The sequence below is a fragment of the Cyprinus carpio genome, chromosome B18, assembly GCF_018340385.1.
Source record: "Cyprinus carpio isolate SPL01 chromosome B18, ASM1834038v1, whole genome shotgun sequence".
In the NCBI taxonomy this organism is placed as follows: domain Eukaryota; kingdom Metazoa; phylum Chordata; class Actinopteri; order Cypriniformes; family Cyprinidae; genus Cyprinus; species Cyprinus carpio.
In genome coordinates, this window is record NC_056614.1 from 7,239,361 (window position 1) to 7,261,229 (window position 21,869).

Here is a 21,869-nt window from a genome sequence, read left to right on the forward strand (position 1 = left end):
CAATCAATGACCGCGTGCAGAAGACGCGTCACGCTCGTGCGCGCGCTACGGAAACATGGAAGCGCTTTAAATGCCCTAGATGTAGACGCACTAGAACGAGCTAATACACCCAACCTTACAACAATTAGAATGTCATAAAAGCAAAGCGTTTATGTTTCGCCCGCAGTTGTATCAATATAATGGGTTTAAACGTAAACGTTTATGTGTAAATTATTTATAGACACTAAAAAGAAAGCGTCACCAGAGCTTATTTGGTTTGTCTTCCTCAACGGGATCATGTTTATAAAATAATAAACGCTCATAATCACGACGTGCGTTTTCTCCAGTGTTGTGTAGCTCTGAATGAATGAATGAATGAATATTTATGCATTTATGTATGCATTTTATTATGTATTTAACAATTCATATATATATATATATGATTTAATTTTGAGTAATTCGGCCTTCCGTATTTTCTTGCTACTACACTGCAAAATAAATAAATTAATAAAAAAATAAATACTGCATGTTGGGCTTACTACTTTCATGTTTGTATATAATTTAGAAAATATTAAATAAATACAATTCTATTATCCTCTAGTTAACAGTTACTCTTTAATAATCTAAAACTAAAAAAAAAACTATACAATTGTGATATCATCTTTAGATAGAGCCTCTATTTATTTATTTATTTAACTAAAATATATTGGGGGTCTTTGGCTTGGCTTAGAAGTGAATCTAGTTGCTGTTTATCTACACCGTCGCTGTCATTAGGTCGCGCGCACTGAGCACACGAGCGCCGCTGCGGTGATCGTGCCGCGCGCTCCAGTCTCAGCAGCAGCAGCGGCGGGAGGAGAAACGTATAATCCGCTCGTTAGTGTTGACAGCGACGCGACACGAGCAATTTTAACTATCCTATGCAGGAAGTCGGACACTGAGACACATATTTCAGCAGAGCACTTGTGTGTTTAAGCGCACGGGTGTTTAGAGACGGATGAGCGCCTGCCAGGCCGGACGCTGTCGGATGGGATTCCCTGAGAGAAACCGAGCGTCGCTGCTGTAAATAATTTAACACCGGCGTGATCAACAAAAAATGCATCTGCACCAGGTGCTGACGGGGGCTGTTAACCCGGGGGACTGCTGTTACTCCGTGGGAAGCGTCCACGACGTCCCGTTCACGGTGAGTAAAAAATAAACCTAACGTTACGCGGCGGCCCGTTATTTTACGCCTGTGCGTGATCGCATGCAGCCTGTGGGCATCATCATCATCACCACCATCATCATCCTCATGATGCGTGTATGAGTTCAGTGTGCCATCTGTCATCCTCAAGGTTATCTGCGGTGTGTGTGTCCCTGCAGATCAGAGGCACGCTCGCGGGCGCACACACACACACTCACCCCTGCGGTGGGCAAACTCTAACTTGCATGTTTATAGCCGGTTGCAACGCTCACTCACAATAATAATGATGATACATGCAGCTCGAAGGTTGATATTGCTTGTAACTAGTACCTAGACAGCAGATGACTTCCATACCTAAAACGCATCAGCTTACAGTGGTTGTTTTAGCAGGTTATTATGAGACACTGCCATTGTGGTAGGATGTTGACCCCATCAGCTGTGCTCACAGTGACGTCACAGAGTACAGTTGACAGGCCAGAGTCTCTAATGTAAAGATCTAATCACTGCATGTTGTGCATAGTGCACTGCGAGTTAGACCTGCATTGACAATGTTTAATTCAGAGCCTCTATTTGCACAAGTAGGTCTACATCAAAAAGTGTTGCTTACATAGTGAACTAAAAATAACAACTAATATGCATGCACCAGGAAGTGATTGCATTGCATGCATTGCAGGTTTATATCTACAGTATGATGTTAAAAAACCTATAAGGCAATCAGTACCAAATGCATTACAGTTTTTTTTTTTTTTTTTTTTTTTTTGGCATTTATATAACTACAGTATAAAACATGCAGAATGTCTAGCAGGAATGTGATTCAGCAAGCTGTTTGGCAGCACACTCCCTCGCCACATCAATCTGATTGAGCCCGTCTTGAAGACTGCGGTGATCAGTGCTGGAATATTACTAGCTGTTCATAAATATCTGCTGTCAAATGATGTGTTAGACAATCGTGTTTTTGAAAGAATCAAGCTGTGCCTTTTTTAGGGAAGGTGCTCTGTTGTGTGCTTTGATTTATATGACAGTCATAGCAGCAGCTTCCTCAGAGCAGAAACAAGAACTGAAACCTGTGATGCAGTCTGTATGTTTCTCTGGTATAACACAGGTTCTCTATCAGAAAGACACGTGCTTTCACATGATTAGGTCAGTGCTGACAGTATCAGTTTCTCTTTGGAAATGATTGTTGTTGGCTTGCGCAAGAGCTGTGTTTGGGCATGTGTGAGCAGGTGCTGGTGAATTCTTGTTGTTGTGTGAATTTGTTGTCAACCTTTTTGATTTTGAAAGCTGCTTGTTGTCCAACACAATATTATTATATATATAAGATATTTGGTCCCACTTTGTATTAGGTGTCTTTAAATTCAATGTACTTAATAACATAATGAACTGTTATTTACAATGTACCTGTTGTGTTCATATTGTATTGCAAAACACTTTTGCTGCTCTTGAGGTGGGATATGAGTAATATTAGGGATGGTTTGGTGGTCAGGTTATGTTTAAGGGCTAAAGGTAGGGTCAACAGTGTGATTAGAGATTTAATTACAGAAATTAATACAGATGTAAAAACAGTACAATTTTAAAACATGTACCCAATAAGTGGATTGAATCAAATTATTAATTTAAAACTAAGTACATAGTAGTTAAAGACACTTATTATAAACCGGGTGTAGATATTTTCAGTATTTCTGCTGTAGTGTTGATAAACTAGTTGTTTTTAAAAAAAATTCTGAATAGAAAATTGAATTATTACATATTATGAATTTTGTACTTTTGAAAATTTACTACACCGTCTCACCAAAAATTAATTTTGTACTCACCAAGATTGCATTTTTTGTAATATTGTAAAATAGTCTTAAATAGTATTAAAATTAAAACTACAATTTTTTTTCTGTTTTCTATTTTAGCATACAGTATTTTGAATTTTTTTTTTTTTTTTTTTTTTTTTTTTATTGATGGGAAAGCTGTAATTCAGCATTATTCCAGTGTCACATGATCCTTCAACAATCATTTTAATATGCTAATTTGGCACTCAGGTTTAATCAATTGTTATTGTTGCTCAATTATTAATAATGCTTATTATTATGGATCTTGGAAACAGCTTTTGCTGCTTGCTTTTTTTGTGGAAATTGTGATGTTGTTTTAGGATTCTTTCATGAATATAAAGTGTAAATACAGCATTCATATGAAATATAAATATTTTCTAATATTAAATGTTTTTATTGTCACTTAATTTAATGTGTCCTTGTTGAATAAACCTACCTCAAATTTTTGAATGGTAGTGTGTCACAATTTCCATAAAAATATAAAGCAGTTTTTTTTTTTTAAATAAAAACTGTTTTCAACTATATATATATGTATATGTGTATGTATGTATGTATGTATGTATGTTCAATTCAGTTCAAAATTGCTTTATTGGCATGACTGTAAATGATACAATATTGCCAAAGGTTAGTATACATGTACAAAAATATAAAAATAATAATATATTAGGGATGTTATTAATTGTGTGAAAATAACAGTAATAGAATGGAATATTATAACATCTTAGAAGTATTAAACTGTAACAAATTATAATGTGTGGACATTTGATACCACAGTCTTTACATACATAGAAACAAACATACATAGTAAGGATCACTGTGGTGGACCGTAGGGTAACACACTGATCTCAGACACACTACACACATTCCCCTGCTGTCTCTCAGGCTGTGGCACATCCTCTGCTGTCTGTCCCTCTTTTAATATTATCTTTATTTGTTCTCTTTCACTAATGGCTGTAAAGTTCTTTATTAAGTTGGTGAATTTGTTGAAGTAGAGGTTTCTTATTGTTATGTATTTATGACAGTGAAGGAGGAAGTGCGTCTCTGTCTCGATCTCTCCTGCTTGACAGTGAGCACACACAAAAGGCCATGATGTCATTGAATAAATATGAGCGCTGCACGTTTCAGGTCAAAACGCAGCGTGGATGTCTTTATTTGAATGTATCTGAAGAGAACCGACTGTCCTCGTTTTTTCTCGATTTGTATTTCATTTTACCTATAATTCCTGATAAAGCAGTGTTTTTGAGTGCGGAGCTGCAGAGAATGAATTTGCATTTCCAACAAGCCTTTTTTGCTGTTTATGGTCAGATCAATGCAATATCAACTCATGTTTTTACGCAGCAAACACATAGAGTTGTAGATAAGAAAGAAGTTAATGTGTCTTCTAAAAATCTAAACAATTGAGACAGTAATATTTATATGTTTTAAATTGACATAATTTATATGCTTGATTTATTCCTTTTCATAAAAATGGTCTAAAGGCTGAAATGCTGTAAGAATTTTGTTTTTGCGAAAACCTGTATCTGAATTGTAAATCATGTAAGTTTATGGCCCAGTACTGTATGTTACCATAGACATTGTCCAACACCACTCGTGCAGTGTTCATTTTACTTCTGCAGTTCTTAAAATGGGACATAAATTGCCTTAAATTATTATTATTATTATTATTTTAATTCTGCAGATACCCTGTAAATAGTTAAATAAAATTCCTTCATATTTGTTGATATTTGTGTATTAAAAATATTTTTGATTGACATTTAAACTCCTATATGATTTTTTATATATATATGTGTATTTATATATGTTTATATATATATGTATGTGTATATGTATATATATATATGTATGTGTATGTTTATATATATATATATATATATATATATATATATATATATATATATATATATATATATATATATATTTATATATATATATATATATATATATAATATTATTATTATTATTATTATATAAAAAAATATTATTATTATTTATTATTATTTATTTGGGCTAGTTAAATTAGTTTTCAGGCCACCAAAATTTCAAGAGTACCAGGGATTTTGAAATTTTGTGAGCCCTGGTGTCTCTGACACCCACTACACCACTTTGTGAAAGTTTATAATATAATCCGTTGTGCCAAATAGAATCAAATGCTTTTTATTATATATATAAATATATATACATACAGTGTGTGTGTGTGTGTGTGTGTGTTAGGGCTGTCAAAAAAAGTGAATTTCGAATATTCGTCGAATTAAAAAAAAAAAAATCCACATTCAAATGCAAAAATTTTGCATTTGAATTTTAGGTCTGCGTCAGCCATCGGGCAGCTTTATCAGTGGCACATGAAATGCGATGACGATGTAAGTGTCATTGCATTTCAATGCTTTTGTTGAGCTATCCAGTTGAACCCACTGCTACGTTGTTCATTCAATATATTGCGGAAAATGAGCACATCAGTGTGGAGAAGATGTTGTTTACATCAAAACTGAAACCAAGCTGTTCACACAGAATGCATATTTATCACATTTTCTAGAGAGACATCTATCGGCGTTGCACTTGCGTCTACCCACAGTATCTCATGTTTTTCAATGAAGAAAGTAGCCTACTCTTTGTGATTGGTTTTCGGTCCTTTGTATTAACTATACATACATGCACGGTGCTGTTTATTTTTCTTTACAAACTAAAAGATTTTAAAGACATGTTTATCATTTATTATTACATATTATCATTTCAGTTTAGTAAAGCATTCAACAGCTAAATAGCTTGAGAAGACTCAGCATTGGGTTTGTGAGAGCTGTCAGTCTCACTTTCTGAGTGTCAAGCCTTTTACTTTTAGCTTCCTGCTTACCGCATCAACGTGACAGTTGCACACAATACAGCAAACCCACAGGCTGCCAAAAAAGGAACATATTTAGTTTATCATCTCATTCATCTCTTGCTGTTGTGCAGGAAGGAATAGTGTTTTTGGGTTTGTGGAGTGTTGGGTTGTAGCGTGTGTTTGTGAGTGAATGCTTGCTGTCATTGGATAGCATAAAAATACACCCCAGCACAGCGTGTCTTAATATGTTACGCACACGCCATACTCATGCTGACACACACTTTCACTCCTGCAGGCGCCTCATTCCGGGCCTGCTGGGATTATTAGTGGAGGGTTGATCATAGCACCAGAGAATTTCAATGCCTTTGGGTTTTATTTGGATGCTGTCACCTCACCGGAATATGATTTCATCAGTAGCTCCAATGTTCAGAGATGCTTGGAATATGTTATATGCAAAAATATTGTTTGTGCATTGTAGTTATTGTTGGCTGATGTTTATCACTGAACTTATGATGTGTCACAAAACAAGCAGCCATGCTTCCGGGTTCTTTAGACAGCTTGGATATGAGCAGCATTAAGCTTGTCAGTGGTCTGTTCAAGCAATAGTTTCCCAAAAAACGAAAATTCCCTCATCAATTTCTCAGCCTCAAAAAACACCTCAGTTTTATTCAGGGTTGTGCAGTTTGGTGCAGTTGCTGATATTTAAATGACCAAAAAATGTAAGATTCTTATAAATTGTAAATCAATGACATCTTTGTAGCAGTAATGCAGCTTATATAAAATACATATAAATGTCAGTTATAAATGTCACTCATATCCCAATAATATGTCTTAGTAAGATGATATTTAAATACTTATTTTTTTGTTAGATGATTTTTAAATAATTTCTTTATTGTGGGGGCTGTGTGGGGCAAAACATAATGCAGTGAGGAATGTTTACAAAATAATCCTGGTTTATCATATTTGATATTCATATTTTAAAGTGATTTTTCGCGTGGGGCGGAGCGGGCAGAGTGGGCGGTAGGGTCGCTGCGCGGCTGCAGCTTTCTCTCATTTTTGGGGCGTTTTGTGTAGTTGGGGAGGTGCTCAGGTATCGGTCTCGGTGATTCCACGCGGAACCTGTGAAATCCAAGTGGAAAGGTTCAACATCTGTATTTATTTTATTGTTTTACACTTGTTTTGTTTTCTTTAGGAATAGCCTACTGTAAGAACTTTATTTTTTCATTGATATTAAGCAGATGTAATTATTTTGTTCAGATCAAAATGTTATGACATTGTATGTTACATTGTAAACTTAAACTGTGAACCTTTAAAGCAGGGTCTAAAATATATATGGTTTTTTTAATAAAATACATATATTACGTATTACGTATTATACATTTAACTCAGGATCCTGCAAGCATCACCCCCCCCCCCTTACTTATACTGCACAAAAAGTGGTTCGATAACGTTGAATGTTACAGGGACTGATTATTGCAAATGCAGATCCCACTGTGTTCTGGTTAAATATTTATTTATTTATTGATAAGGTTTGCATATGGTGGTGTGTTCTTAATGACAGCTTTCCTAAAAATATATCATATTCCTAAAATAAGAAATATCCCAGTATATCGCCTTGCTTACAGTATTGCAATGTATTGCAACATATCTTATCGCAACCCCTGTATCGTTATATATATTGTATCGCCAGATTCTTGGCAATACACAGCCCTAGATGCTAAACAAATCGTGATTCATTTAGGGGTAGGAGTTTATATGAATGCATGTCTGAAGGGAACTTACTGTCTTTAGAAAAGTTTAGATGGTATTTTTTCTTTTCATCTAGCCTCTATATAATGCATATATTAAAGTTCATATGTGCAGCGCTGAAAAAAGAAAAAAAAATGCAGCGCTGTTAATTTACTCTTTTATGCACACATCGATCATCGCACATCAAATATGCTATAAGAAAACTTTTTTCCACAACTATTGGTTAAACGAACATTCCAGATTATTTTCAGTGAAATGTTAATGCAAGGCATCTGTCTGCTAATTTCGATTTACTTCAGATAAAGTTGCAAATAATTAGGGCTGCACGATAAATCGCATGCGATATTTAAATCGCATCTTGTCAGTAAAGCCGGTTCTGTAATCAGCATTAAATCTCCATCACGTGCGTGCTTTCACATGGAGTCAAGTCACCTTTATTTATATATTGCTTTTAACAATACAGATTGTGTTAAAGCAACTGTACAGCATTAATAAGGAATAATCAGTTAAAGCCAGTTCATCATTGAATTCAGTGATGTCATCATGCAGCTCAGTTCAGTTTAAATAGTATCCGTGCAATCAAGTCAACGATATCGCTGGAAATGAAGTGTCCCCAACTAAGCAAGCCAGAGGCAGAATGGAGAAAAAACCTTGGGAGAAACAGTGTTTCCCACAGCCTTACACTCTATTTGTGGCGGCACTCCCCCGCCCCCATATATACATATATATGCAAATTCATTTTCTGCCAGCAGGAGGCGCTTTAAGAGCGGGAGAGATACAGGATTCTACGGTAACGGCTGTAAAGCAGCGCTGAGCTCACAAACGCTGCCTTTATCAAGCATTACATGCAAAATGAAATGAAAATTAAATCGAAAATTTTCTAAATACAGTCGGTTTCCTTCTGAAATACAGTGATATAAAAACACCCGCATTGGTTTTTGATTTTGAAACGTGCAGTGCTCATGTTTATTCAATGAATTCAAAGCCTTTTGGAAAATCTTTTTGTGGCGGTCAGTTTTGATATTGTGGCGGCCCGCCACAAATAAATCAATGTGTGGGAAACCCTGGAGAAACCAGGCTCAGTCGGGGGGCCAGTTCTCCTTTGAACGAAAAGTTCAATTCCAGGCTGCAGCAAGTCACATTGTGTAGAGGACTCAACTGGTTCCTGTGGTCTTGTCCCAGTGGCTGTCTGAAACAAGGACTTTACAGGTCATCTGGGGCTCATCTAGTTGTCCTGGTCTCCGCTGACCTTCGGGGGTGTAGAGGTCCTCTCTAGGTGGTAATCCTCCATCTGGGCTGGATACATACTGGATCCAGGTGACTGCAGTGACCCTCTGATCTGAATACAGACTGGATCTGGTGGCTACGATGACCTCGGAATAAGAGAGAAACAGACTAATATTAGTGTAGATGCCATTCTTCTAACGAGGTAGCAAGTACTTCGGGTGTTATGGGAAGTGTTCCCGGTTCCGGTTGACCTAATTAATGCAGCCTAAATGGAGCAGCATTAGCTAAACAGAGCCGTTGTTTACTGACAAGCTGTGCAAAACCATGATCATATTTTGCGCAGCTTTTCAGTGAACAACAGCTCTGTGTATTTAATGCTGCCTACAAACAATTTTAATTTTAATAAAAAAATAAAAAAAATAACAAAACCTGTCTGTATAAAATTATATCTTTTCAGTTTTACTCGTGGTAAAGCAAAAAAGTAAGCTGATTTAGTTTGGCTGGTTGATACCAGGAAGACACATGAGCTATAGGGTGTACTAAATCCGATACTTTTACAAATGAATGTCTTTTAGTATTTAAACAGTGCAGGTAATGATTGTCAGTAGCTGCTAACATTCTGTGGAATAGCCCTTTATGAGCTTAAACCGTTTGGTGGGACTAGTCTTGATCTCTGAAAGCTATTACAATCACTGCACACGTGTCGGATCACAAATGCTGACAGGCACGCAAAGCCGAATCGGGCAGGATGATTCGAGTTGTCTTCTCCCAGAGGATCATGTTCTCTGAGATTGATGAATGATGTCTTGCTCTAGTCGTGTTCAGTCTCACAGTGCAGAGGGACATGAATGATAGTCTACAGCACTGAACACACACACACACACACACACACACACACACACACACATACACACACACACACACACACACACATTGAAATAATACAGGTAAATGTATTTGTTATAAGTGTTTTCTCAAGTTCGATTCAGTTTAGTTTAGCCTAATGGAGTTCCTGCAAGTTATTTGGGCTCAACCTAACTGATTCAAATTAGGGCTGTCAAATGATTAATCATGATTAATCACATCCAAAATAACAGTTTTGTTTACATAATATATGTATGTGTACAGGGTATATTTATTATGTATATATAAATACACACACATAAATTATATATTTAGAAAATATTTACATGTATATACATTTATATATTTATATTCTTATATTTTATATTATATATAAATATATTTAATATATAAACATAACATATTCTTCTTAAATATATACATGCATGTGTGTGTATTTATATATACATAATAAATATACACAGTATACACACATATATTATGTAAGCAAAACTTTTATTTTGGATGTGATTAATCATGATTAATCATTTGACAGCCCTAATTCAAATTTAGCTGTTTATTAGAATAGAGTTGTATTTAAGTTAAATTAATGGTTGTGCTGAGCTGAATGTTAATTGAGTTGAGTTTGAATTTTTAGTATTTTTTTTTTAATCCAATTTAAGTTTAATTGATTTTAGGTAAACCTAGTTAAGTTGGTTTTGGTTAAGTTTGAGTTATTTTAATTTTGTTTTTCCAGTTTAATTGTTCAGTTAGTGCTGGACAGTAAATAGATATTGATATTTATTAAATAAATAAATACATACATAAATGAATAAATGAATGAACGAATGAATGAATGATTCACTTTTGAGTAATTTATAATATTGAGCCTATGTCCTAAAGATCGGGTACTTGCCACTAAAAATGAAAGTGTGTGTTGTATGTGAAGTTTGGTGACACATTTTATGTGATAGGTTCAATAAAAGTGAGCAATTAGTTCTAAAGACTGGTTTGCCTGTGTGATTCACATGGTGTCTGCTGACAGAGAGAAGTGGAGCACACAGACGGAATTGCATGCTTCCAGTCATATAAACAGAATTTATTGTATAATGTGGAATACCATATGTGTGTGTGCGTATAGAAAAACTGTTCTTTTTAATTGTAATAACACTTCTAAATACTAGTTTTACTGTGTTGTTTATCAAATAAATGCAATCATAGTGAGCATAAGAGACCTCTTTCAAAAACATTAAATAATCTGAATTATTCCACACATTTGATTTATGATGTATATGCAGTAGGGCTGAACGATTTTGGAAAATAATCGATTTGTGATTTTTTTTTTTTTACCAATATTGCCATTGCGATATTAATATGCGATTTATTTTTTAAAGCTCTTTATGTTCAACAAAGACAAGCTATATATTCAACAAAGACTAGCTAAAAATCATTGTATAGTATGACCAACACAATATTAGATAGATTTAACAGAAATCTTCTTTTCTGTAGACCAGGCTTATGTTATGATGAAATTAGGTGATGCATGAATTGATATGAATGACATTTTTTTTATTAAACTACAATCACAGTAGTATATTGACTGATTTGTTGAACTTCCAACCTTGTAAGCACATAATAATTATGACAACATAAAGCACTGACAAATAAGCCTGGTGTAAACATTAATATGAAAGACAGTAACAAATCACAAACTAAAGTAGATTGCAGAAATATAAAAACAAATCTGTTGCTTCACCACACTACTTTAGGTAATTCAAAGTCACAGTAATAAACATATGTAAACATGTGGACTGCACTTTTTAAACACTGTCTGTTAACTTTAGACCAGTGGTTCTCAAACTTTTTTGGTCTCGCCAAATAATTTCACTAAACATTATGACAAATTAATGCTTTTTTAATTTAAAAAACCTACAGGCAAAAAACACCTGCATCACTTGAAACATTGAAAAATAGCATAGAGAGAATTACTGTTGTTATTATTATTATTCTCTCTGTTATTTATTTATTGTGGGTTTCATGCTGTCCGCTAAGGCATAGAACACCGTGTCTACACCGGATGCGAGCGGCAAAATACTGTAAATGCTTTCTCTCGCCGTACTTTGATGTCATACACCGATCGATCGTCAAGTCCAGTCGAACACACCTCTTTACTCTCGCGTGTCACGTGACCGAGTGTAATCACAGCCTCTGTGATTTAAAAATCACAGTTTTTTTTTTCATATCGCGATATTATCGCAAATGCAATTAATCGTTCAGCCCTATTAATTCATCAGTTTGCCAGTTTTTGCTAAGAAAATTTCCCAAACTAAAAGATTTTATAGACATGTTTATCATTTATAATTACATATTATAATTTCAGTTTAGTAAAGCATTCAACAGCTAAATAGCTTGAGAAGACTCAGCATTGGGTTTGTGAGAGCTGTCAGTCTCACTTTCTGGGTGTCAAGCATTTTACTTTTTTACTTCCTGCTTACCGCATCAACATGACAGTTGCACACAATACAGCAAACCCACAGACTGCCAAACAAGGAACATATTTAGTTTATCATCTCATTCATCTCTTGCTGTTGTGCAGGAAGGAATGGTGTTTTTTGGGCTCGTAGAGTGTTGGGTTGTAGTGTGTGTTTGTGAGTGAATGCTTGCTGTCATTGGACATGGCATAAAAATACACCCCAGCACAGCGTGTCTGAATATGTTACGGTCACGCCATACTCATGCTGACACACACTTTCACTCCTGCAGGCGCCTCATTCCGGGCCTGCTGGGATTATTAGCCAGCAGGAGTGGAGGGTTGATCATAGCACCAGAGAATTTCAATGCCTTTGGGTTTTATTTGGGTGCTGTAACCTCACCGGGTTATGATTTCATCAATAGCTGCAACATTCAGAGATGCTAGGACTGTTTTATATGCAAAAATATGGCTGAGCTGCGCAGTTACGTCTACTAGCTAAACATACTCAAGCATGCATGGTGCACTTGAGTAAACTGCCAGAATTTGTTTTAACTTAAAGAAATTAAACAAATTATGACAGACAAACAATATAGTTGTCTAGTAAAATGAATGTTTCAAACCGATACTACTACTGTTTATACAGTATATTAAAACTAGTGCTGTGCAACGATTAATCACGATTAATGGCATCCAAAATAAAAGTTTTTGTGTACATAATAATATAATATGTGTGTATGCTGTGTATATTTATTATGTACCGTATTTTCCGGACTATAAGTCACACTTTTTTTCATAGTTTGGCTGGTCCTGCGACTTATAGTCAGGTGCGACTTATCAAAATTAATTTGACATGAACCAAGAGAAATGAACCAAGAGAAAACATTACCATCTACAGCCGCGAGAGGGCGGTCTATGCAGTACCGTCTACAGCCGCGAGAGGGCGCTGTATGTATTAAGTGTTGGCTACTGGAGAATGTTAACTGAAATATTAACTTAAAGACAACTGAGAAAGACTGAATGCAAACAAAATGCCCCCTAAAAGAAAATCCTATTCTGCAGATTACAGACTGTAAAAATATGGTAAAATATGCAGCCGATCTGATAGGTGACAGGAGCACTGAGCAGCATAGAGCGCCCTCTCGCAGCTGTAGACGGTAATGTTTTCTCTTGATTCTTGGTTCTAAATAAATGCGACTTATATATGTTTTTTTCCTCGTCATGACGTATTTTTGGACTGATGCGACTTATACTTAGGTGCGACTTATAGTCCGAAAAATACAGTATTACACACATGCATGTTTATATTTAAGAATTTTTTTTTTATATATATATTAAATATATTTATTTATAATATAATACATATTATATGAATATAAATATATACTTCTAAATATTTTCAAAATATATACTGTATGTGTGTGTGTCTTTATATATACATAATAAATATATACAGTACTCACACATATATTATATAAACAAAAACATTTATTTTGGATGCGATTAATCGTTGCCCAGCGCTGATTAAAACGTTAGGCCTTCAATGACTTATTATTATTAATGCTATTTAAATATAATTTTTTTTATTTAATTTTATCTATGTTTTAAATGGAAGTTCTGTTATGCACTTTACTTGACCAAAAAAAAAATTACATTTATATGATTTAATTTTAATGGAACACAATTTTGATGATGAATTTGTGTCACATAATCCAAAATAAATAGATAAAATTGGAAAAAAGAATTAGGGGAAAAATAAAACCTCTATCTTACTCTGTTGAGTTTACTTGTAAGCAAACAAATGTTTACAGTCATTCTTGAATTCTAACAAATGTGTGGAATGCATTTCATTCCCCATCAATGGTATGAAATGAATATCGTGATAAATTTTGATAACGTATGATGAATGAATTAACTGATTAGACCATTTTAACAAGAACCGTACAAAATAAATAATTATAAAATACAAACAGCTGTAACAATATTGGTTAAGACTGCCAATTTAGGAGACTGGTTAATAGCGAAATCTAATTAGATTTATGCTTTCATATAGTGTTATAATGTGTCCATCTTCTGTGTATGCACACCTCATAGTAATGTGGCCCAGTGGAGTCTATAATGGGATTGAGTGTCATTTTGAGCTCGTTTGCTTTCAGTGCCTCTGTGCTCTCTTCCCATTAATAAGTCATAGAGAGGGTGAGAACACGTACATCACACACACACATACACACACACACAGACACTGCTCAGAACAACAGCTCAGGACAACAGGTGCAGCATTTGCCTCTGAATGGCTTGTGGCAACCTGTGTGTAAGGATGTTCACAATGCACCACGGCATCAATGCTGAAATATATAGAATTCAGAATAAGGCGTTGTTCAATATTGAATTTATGTATTGTTTTCTACGTATTCCACAGTATATACTGTATAGTGAACATTGTTTTATTTAAAAAAATGGAATGGTACACAGTAGTAATAAATGTTTCAATTATTGGCATGGTACATTGTCACCTAGCCTTGTTACGTTAGTACATCCAGTTATATAGTCAAAATTTTGTGGTTTAAGCCTTTCAACAAATTAAAATGTAAACATATTTGCTGTGTCCCAATTTGCATACTGCCCATCTTAAATAACATTTAAAAATATAATTAGTGTGTCCTAAATTGTTGAAATGGGTATCCCAAAAGTCCCTCGAGGGTTTACTATTTCTAGTGAAAAAAAAGTACATATTTCTACACACTAATGGCTAATATTGTCCACAGCCTATTGCATGTTGGATGTGAGTTCGATTCGAACTACAAACACAAATAAGTGTTGAAAAACTACAAACATGGAGGATATACGAGACCGTCCATTCAGTAGAGACATTTAGACAAAGGGGTTTGCGTGATTAATAATCAGTATTTTTTCAACATGATGAAAAAATATTTATTTAATGTTATCCACATCATATTTTATCTGCAGCAATATTGTGAACTTTTATAATAAGTTTGGTCATCAACTTTCGTTATGCAATCACATCAAGAGAGTTCTTGGCTTGAAAAACTCACTAGTGGCAGATCAACATGCCTCTTCATTCCTCTCCAATATGGTAGGATGATAAATGAAACAAAATGCGAAGGATGTGACAAGATGATCAACAGGGCAGTTTAAAGTGTGATGGGATGCGTGTAACTAAGCAACAGAGCACATTTAAAGACGCAGTTGTGAAGAAGTAGTATGTCCCAAAGGTTGCCTAATTTTCTTACGCAATCAGCAATCGTTTTTTGCCTTATTGCAACTCTCTGTTCTGGACTTGCACAAACTGCATTGCAATGCAATAATCTTCCAAAGTGTAATTTATGTGAAAATATGAAGTCTGTTAACGCCCGCTAACACAGGCCAGAGACGCTGAAGACAGACACACAGAGAAAAATACTGTAGCAGGCAGATCCCTCACTATTCATGATGCACAAACTATTGGAAGAAAATCTTCAATATTAATTTAGGGGGTTTATATGAATGTGTTTCTGAGAGGAGCTGACTGTCTTCTGAAAAGTTTACGTGGTATTTTCTTTTCATATCATCTCTGTATAGTTCATATTAAAGCAGTGTTTCAGCGCAGCTTTGTTTACAGTGGTAACCAAGGAAACGCTATATCTGGTGTTCAAGAGTCGCCTCCTGCTGTCAGAAAGTGAATATGCATCTCATTCAGAGCTTCTGCTGTTTGTTTCGTTCAGGTATCTAGTATAATTTCACAAAACTTGTCAGAACATTCTGTTTTTGCTTCAAATTGGGTTATTATTAAATCAAATTATGTGTATGATTATTACTATATAACAAAATGATATGAAATGATATAAATTATATGTATATGAATTATATAACTAAAATTAAATAACTGTAATTACAGATTTAGGTTAAATAAAGATGGCAGTCTCTGTTTTTTTTCTTTTTAGTAAACAAATTAAAGAAAAAATAAACTAATTCTACTGTTTCAAATATTCTGTATATTGCTCAAAAAACAAAATATATTGTGTGTCCGGTAAAAAAAAAAAAAAAAAAAAAAAAAAAAAATATATATATATATATATATATATATATATATATATATATATAGATTTCCCAGTCATTTAAAAATAACACATTGCAGAGCTGTAACAATGATACCGTGAAACCGTGGTATTTTTGCTTAAAGTTATCATACCGTCAAAATCTCATAACGGCCACGCCTAGTACATAGTAAATAATAAAATAAGAACAAATGAATTAATGTAGCACAAACAAACACAATAAGACAAATTAAATTAACAGTACTTACATTTTTTCAGTTAGGTCTAGGGCTGCATGATAAATCAAAATGGAATCGAAATCATGATTCGACAGAAGCTGTGATTGTCATGCGTATGTTTCAGTGAAGCACGGTTCTGTGATCAGCAGTAAATCTCCATCCAAAGGCCAGAGGGCGCTCTCGTGCTGAAACTCAGCAAATGCCTATAGCGTAGCTGGATAAACAAAGGGTTAAACTGTTTCTATTGTTTCAACGTGAATTATAAAAAGATTATTATGATATTTTATTATTATTTTGAGTTATTATTATTATAATTTTCATTAAAATAAAGTATATTTATAATGCAGTGCGTTAATCACTGCTTAGAATACTGTGAAATATGTTGCGTGCATTATTGTGTGTAAGAAGCCACATCATCTCACAGAAGAATTTATTTCAAACACTTGACTGACGTTATGAAGTGAGTTTGGAGTAAATACATGTTATTAAATGTGGTATTTTCACATGCTTTCAGATGGAGCAGCATTTACTACACAGAGCCGTAGTTCACTGTGAAGCTATGCAAACAGCTGTCATAATGGTGCAATAAAATCGTGAGGAAATTTTTTTTATTTTTTTTTTGTGTAACTTGTCAGTGAACTATGGCTCTGTGTAGTAAATGCTGCTCCATCTCAAAGCAGGTGGTGATGATTTACTGCTGATTACAGAGCCAGCTTTACAAACAAAATGCAAGTGACAATCGCATTCGATTAATTGTGCACCCCAGTTAGGTCTGACTATAATATATAGGTACTAATTTACAACAGAAACTGTATAAATAGACAGTAATGACAGACAGCAGCAGGTTTATTTAGGCTGCTGTCTCTTTAAGATCTCATGCATGGATCTATTATACTGTTACACAGCACTCTACACTTACTTTTCTTTTTTAGGGGAGTTTGTCCTCCTAATTAAAAAAAAAAATACAAATAGGAGCACTTTCTGATCAATAATAAAAAATTCTGATAAAATTTCCCTTCCTAATATAAGGTGAAATTTGACTCAGTGATTTACAGGGGCATTTTCTTTTTACCTTTGTAATGACATTTTCTAATTTTATGAAAAGTATTTCATCTTCTATGTCAAATTCAAAAAAATATATTTATAAGGGATGTTTTTTGGTGTGGCGGCCCGCCACGGCAGAATGAATGTAGCGGACACTGGCTTTTTTTGTGCCCTGTACATTTAGCCGATCATCCAGTTTCTACATTTCTGAAATACCATAATGAGTAGTATTGTGCTATGCAAAACATGACTAAAATGCTGAACTGAGTATGTGCAACTGGAATTGTTACCCAGAAAAAACAGGATGCATCAGTAAGCATATTTAGCTCATCAAATGGGCACATCTGTTTAGAGTCCAACACTGTGTGTGTGTGTGTGTGTGTGTGTGTGTGTGTGTGTGTGTGTGTGTGTGTGTGTGTGTGTGTGTAGATGTTTACTTCCCCACTCTATGTAGAGCATTACACTCTTTTTGCTATTGTTTAACTCTGTAATTTTGTAGTTTTACCACAACATTGTGAATTGTCACAACACATTGTGTTTTGATGGTATAATTACAGTATCAATGTAAATGTTATGTTGGTGTGTAAATATGACCCTTCTGAATCGTTACTCTTTCTCAGTTCTGTTATGACACACCAGTGTTTCCCATTCATTAACTAGCCACAGTCTAATCTGTCCCGCCACAGTTTCATAATAAACCGTAGTTATATTTATACTAGGGATGTCAATTTTCAGTCATTTCCATGATCGATTGTCATTTAAATTAACGAACAATTAATCGATTAATTGTTAACCTTAATGCTGCAAAATGCGTCTATTGTAGCTACGCAGTCAACGGCATGACAGGATGTGCAAAAGCCACACACACACACACACACACACACACACACACAACAAACGCTTTCTCACTTGAATTAAAGGGGTTTTAGTCTGAATAAAATGCTAGTAGCAGGATTATAAAACAAATAGATGTGATTATGTTTATTTGATAAAATGAAGAGAGCGTGCCGTACGTTTGAGATCATTTTACTTTGTTTACTGTTTCCTATTCCGCATGGAGACACTTCTGTTTTAAATCCGTTATCTTAATTATTTAAGTCCAATATATTTAGCATATTTAAAAAAAAAAAAATGATGAAAACAAATTGTTATTTTTATGTTAGGCCTATTACTTATATATGCTATACATTTTCCTTAAAGTATCCCATTTTGCCCCAGTGCCTGAGAACCTGTGCACTAGTGAGGTCCATGCAGAAACTTGTGAACGATGCTTGTTGTGGCATCACCATTTAGTGACATCATTCAATGCTCCGGGAAAACGTACTGTCTGTGTCGGTCACATAGCACCTATTAATTGCTGTTTTGAATCCAGCAATTATTTATTTACAAATTATAAGCTCTGATTATGACAAGTGTGGTATAAAAGCTTTGTTTATTAAAGGAATAATAGGTTAACTGGAAAATGTTACATCACCATGCTTTTGGATGCGTTCCAGCCCATAGTCTTCATTTATGTGGCTTTGTTCTGGTTTGCCGGTTGGTCACGATTTCCACAAATTCAGTAACATTTAGGCATTGTTTCTTTTCCTAAATCTTCACAGTCTAACCCTCTAATTTTGCAGGTTATTTTATTGTCTTTCACTTTTAATCACTGTTTTCGCATCTCTTACTGTGGTAAACATGCGGCAAGGGAAATTAAAGAATTCGTTCGATTTATGAATTTGTTCCTTTATTTCATGGGTTATTTATGGAGCAAAATTAATGAAACATGGACAGTTGCCACAAATAAATAAGTCGTAGGAACGAATTAACAAGTTGTAGGATAGCCTTTCTGTCCTGTGTCCTGCAGCCCTGCAAAGCACACGATATGAAACCGTTATCTGGGGAAATTACTTGGTTACTACATTTCTATTGCTTTCCATGTTGAAGAACTTTTGTGTTGTTTCTATTTTAATGTACTTTTAAAGGTTTAAATCACATTAAAAGCTTAATTTGTACATTGTGAATGAATGATGATGTGTTTATATACCGTCATCATCACTCACAGCCGTTCGCACGTGTTGAGTGCGCATGAGTTGCACGCAGCCCAAAATTAAATGGGTTAATCGACCATCGATAGCTTTAATTGATTGCATCTCTTATCGACAATTAATCGATCAATCGTTGACATCCCTAATTTATACTTATAAAAGTTCTTTAACCTTGTGTTTCACGCCGTTGCTTTGGCAAGTATCTGTCAAACGAATTAAAAACCGAAAGCGTAATATGACTTGTCAAGTCTGTTGCTGCTTGTTTCAAAGTGAAGTGCACACTTTGCGCAGCGCACGCGATCAGCTTGTGATCCAGTGTTTTCCGCGTCACAGAGCAGCTCCGTTCACAGTAAATGCAGTGAACTCTCTTATTGAATGCGCTGAGTTTAGCATGTTTGGGGACACAACTTTTTCAAATTGTGTTCCAGTTTTCACAACAATTTTCAACATTTCAATGGGCAAATGTTTACTAATTTAATGAAATATTGTAATATTTGTTAACCTGTTTTCACAGAAGCTGAAGTTTCCACCAAAATAAAAGTTCAAGGGTTTATCTTTTGTAAGCATGGCCTAAAATTAACAGACCCACAGAAAATACTGTCCAGGCACAGCAAGCTCACTGTTCGGAAGAAAAATATAAATATCGAGGTGGGGGTTTATATGAATGTATTTCTGAAGGGAACTGAGGACCTAGAACCCCACTAGAGGAATCGAGGACCTCCCACCATAGTCTCACAAAATCCTGTGGGAAACACTGCACACATTACTTGACTATGCTACATTGCCAAAGCAGTTACACTTGAACTGCAGCCAATTTAGGAACATCAAAACTCAACAGTGAACCAGGTACTGGGGTTTGAAACGCAGGTGATACTTGGAATAATTGCAAAGTTTAACCACAACGAAGGTTGCATGTGTTTTGGGTCCTGTCGGTTTTTTCATTTATTTGAATTTTTTTAAATTTTTTGGGGGGGAGGAGGAGAATTTTTTATGATTTATTATGAAAAAATATTTTTTTTTTTTTGAAATAGTAGACGTGGTTAATAAGGACGCGACAGCTGCGTGTCGCAATGCCTCGTGCCGGAACAGCTAAAGTCTGTCTACACTGGAAGCGACAAAGTGAACTTTGCAGATAATTTGAACTTTGGGTAAATACATCATTGATAGAATGTGGCATAAGTTTCCTGTCGGATTTGTTGTGTCGCGTCGTGTCCAGTGTAGACAGCATCACTGATTATATGGGTTCTATAGTATTTTGCCGCTTATGTCCGGAGTAGCCAATCAGATGCACGTAAACACCAAATTCCATTCACTTCTGCGTCTGTTTGTGCCTGAAATGACACACATGCGTGGAATTGTCAAAATGCATGTCTCAGCAAGTATCCCTGTAAACACAGTTGCTTAATTTCTATGCTTATTTACTCACCTACAAAATCACCCCAATCATTGATTATTTTTTTCCAAATAGAGCTTTTCAAGTCATCTGGTGATTTTTTTTTTTCTTATCGCAATATACATCACAGAAAAACAAAATATTGCAATGTGTGTTTTTTTCAATATTGTGCAGGCATAATTGTGACTTAACTATGATGAATTTACAGCTGAGAGCGGGCATTTCACTCGTTGGATGCGTCAACGTCACGTTTGCATAAGGCAGTACTATGCCGTCTGACAAACTACAATTTGTACAGTTTTTATTTTGTTTTGATAATTAATTATTTTGCCCAGAGAAAAACATTGGATTATGCAACAGATATGCAACTCGTTGTCTCAAGTCAAGTCAAGCTTTATTGTCATTCCGCTACATGTGTGGACATACAGTGGAACGAAATGTTGTGCCTCACAGGACCACGGTGCTTCATAAATACAGACATACAGCAATGAATTAAAACAGTATAAACTTATACACAACTAACCTACTGTCAGATTTTGACTTTTAAATATGCTATATATAAATGTTTACCTATACATAAACTAAAAAAAATACAAACTATACAAATGCTTCACATAAACACCGTACCTATACACAACTGACCTACTGACAGATTTTGAATATGAATATACTGTATATAAATGTTTACCTATACATAGACTGAAAAAGAAAAATATACGAATGCTTCACATAATACTTTACATGTGCAAAGAGAATTTTTTTTCCAGTTGTGTTTCATTACTGAGTCTTTTGTGGGATTATGTACATGCAGCAGTGTGTGTGAAAAGTGTCTAGTGTGCATAGAGGAGAACTGCACAAAATAGATTTGAATTGCACAAAAAATAATAATAATAATAATAATTCCAGTTAATTAACTCCATGCTGTTCATTATTAAACCACTGGTATCGGCCCTTTTCATGCTATTTCTGATATGCAGATGGCTTTAAAATAATCAAAAACTGGCCAATAAATATCACCGGCCAATTCATCGATGCATCTCTAAAAATTA

At 34.8% G+C, this 21,869-nt stretch overlaps 1 protein-coding gene across 7 annotated transcripts in view; it reads left to right on the forward strand.

Moving 5' to 3' along the window:
* The first annotated feature begins 755 nt into the window (after positions 1 to 755).
* Positions 756 to 21,869, forward strand: part of LOC109110540 (dmX-like protein 2) — a 67,352-nt gene continuing 46,238 nt past the window's right edge. For 5 of the 7 annotated variants that reach the window (XM_042743664.1, XM_042743663.1, XM_042743667.1 and 2 more), the window contains exon 1: positions 756 to 1,159. In XM_042743664.1, coding sequence (XP_042599598.1) covers positions 1,073 to 1,159 — 87 coding nt within the window. In that variant the 5' untranslated portion in view covers positions 756 to 1,072. The remainder of the gene's footprint in view (positions 1,160 to 21,869) is intronic. The other 2 variants (XM_042743665.1, XM_042743668.1) reach the window with 1 other exon arrangement.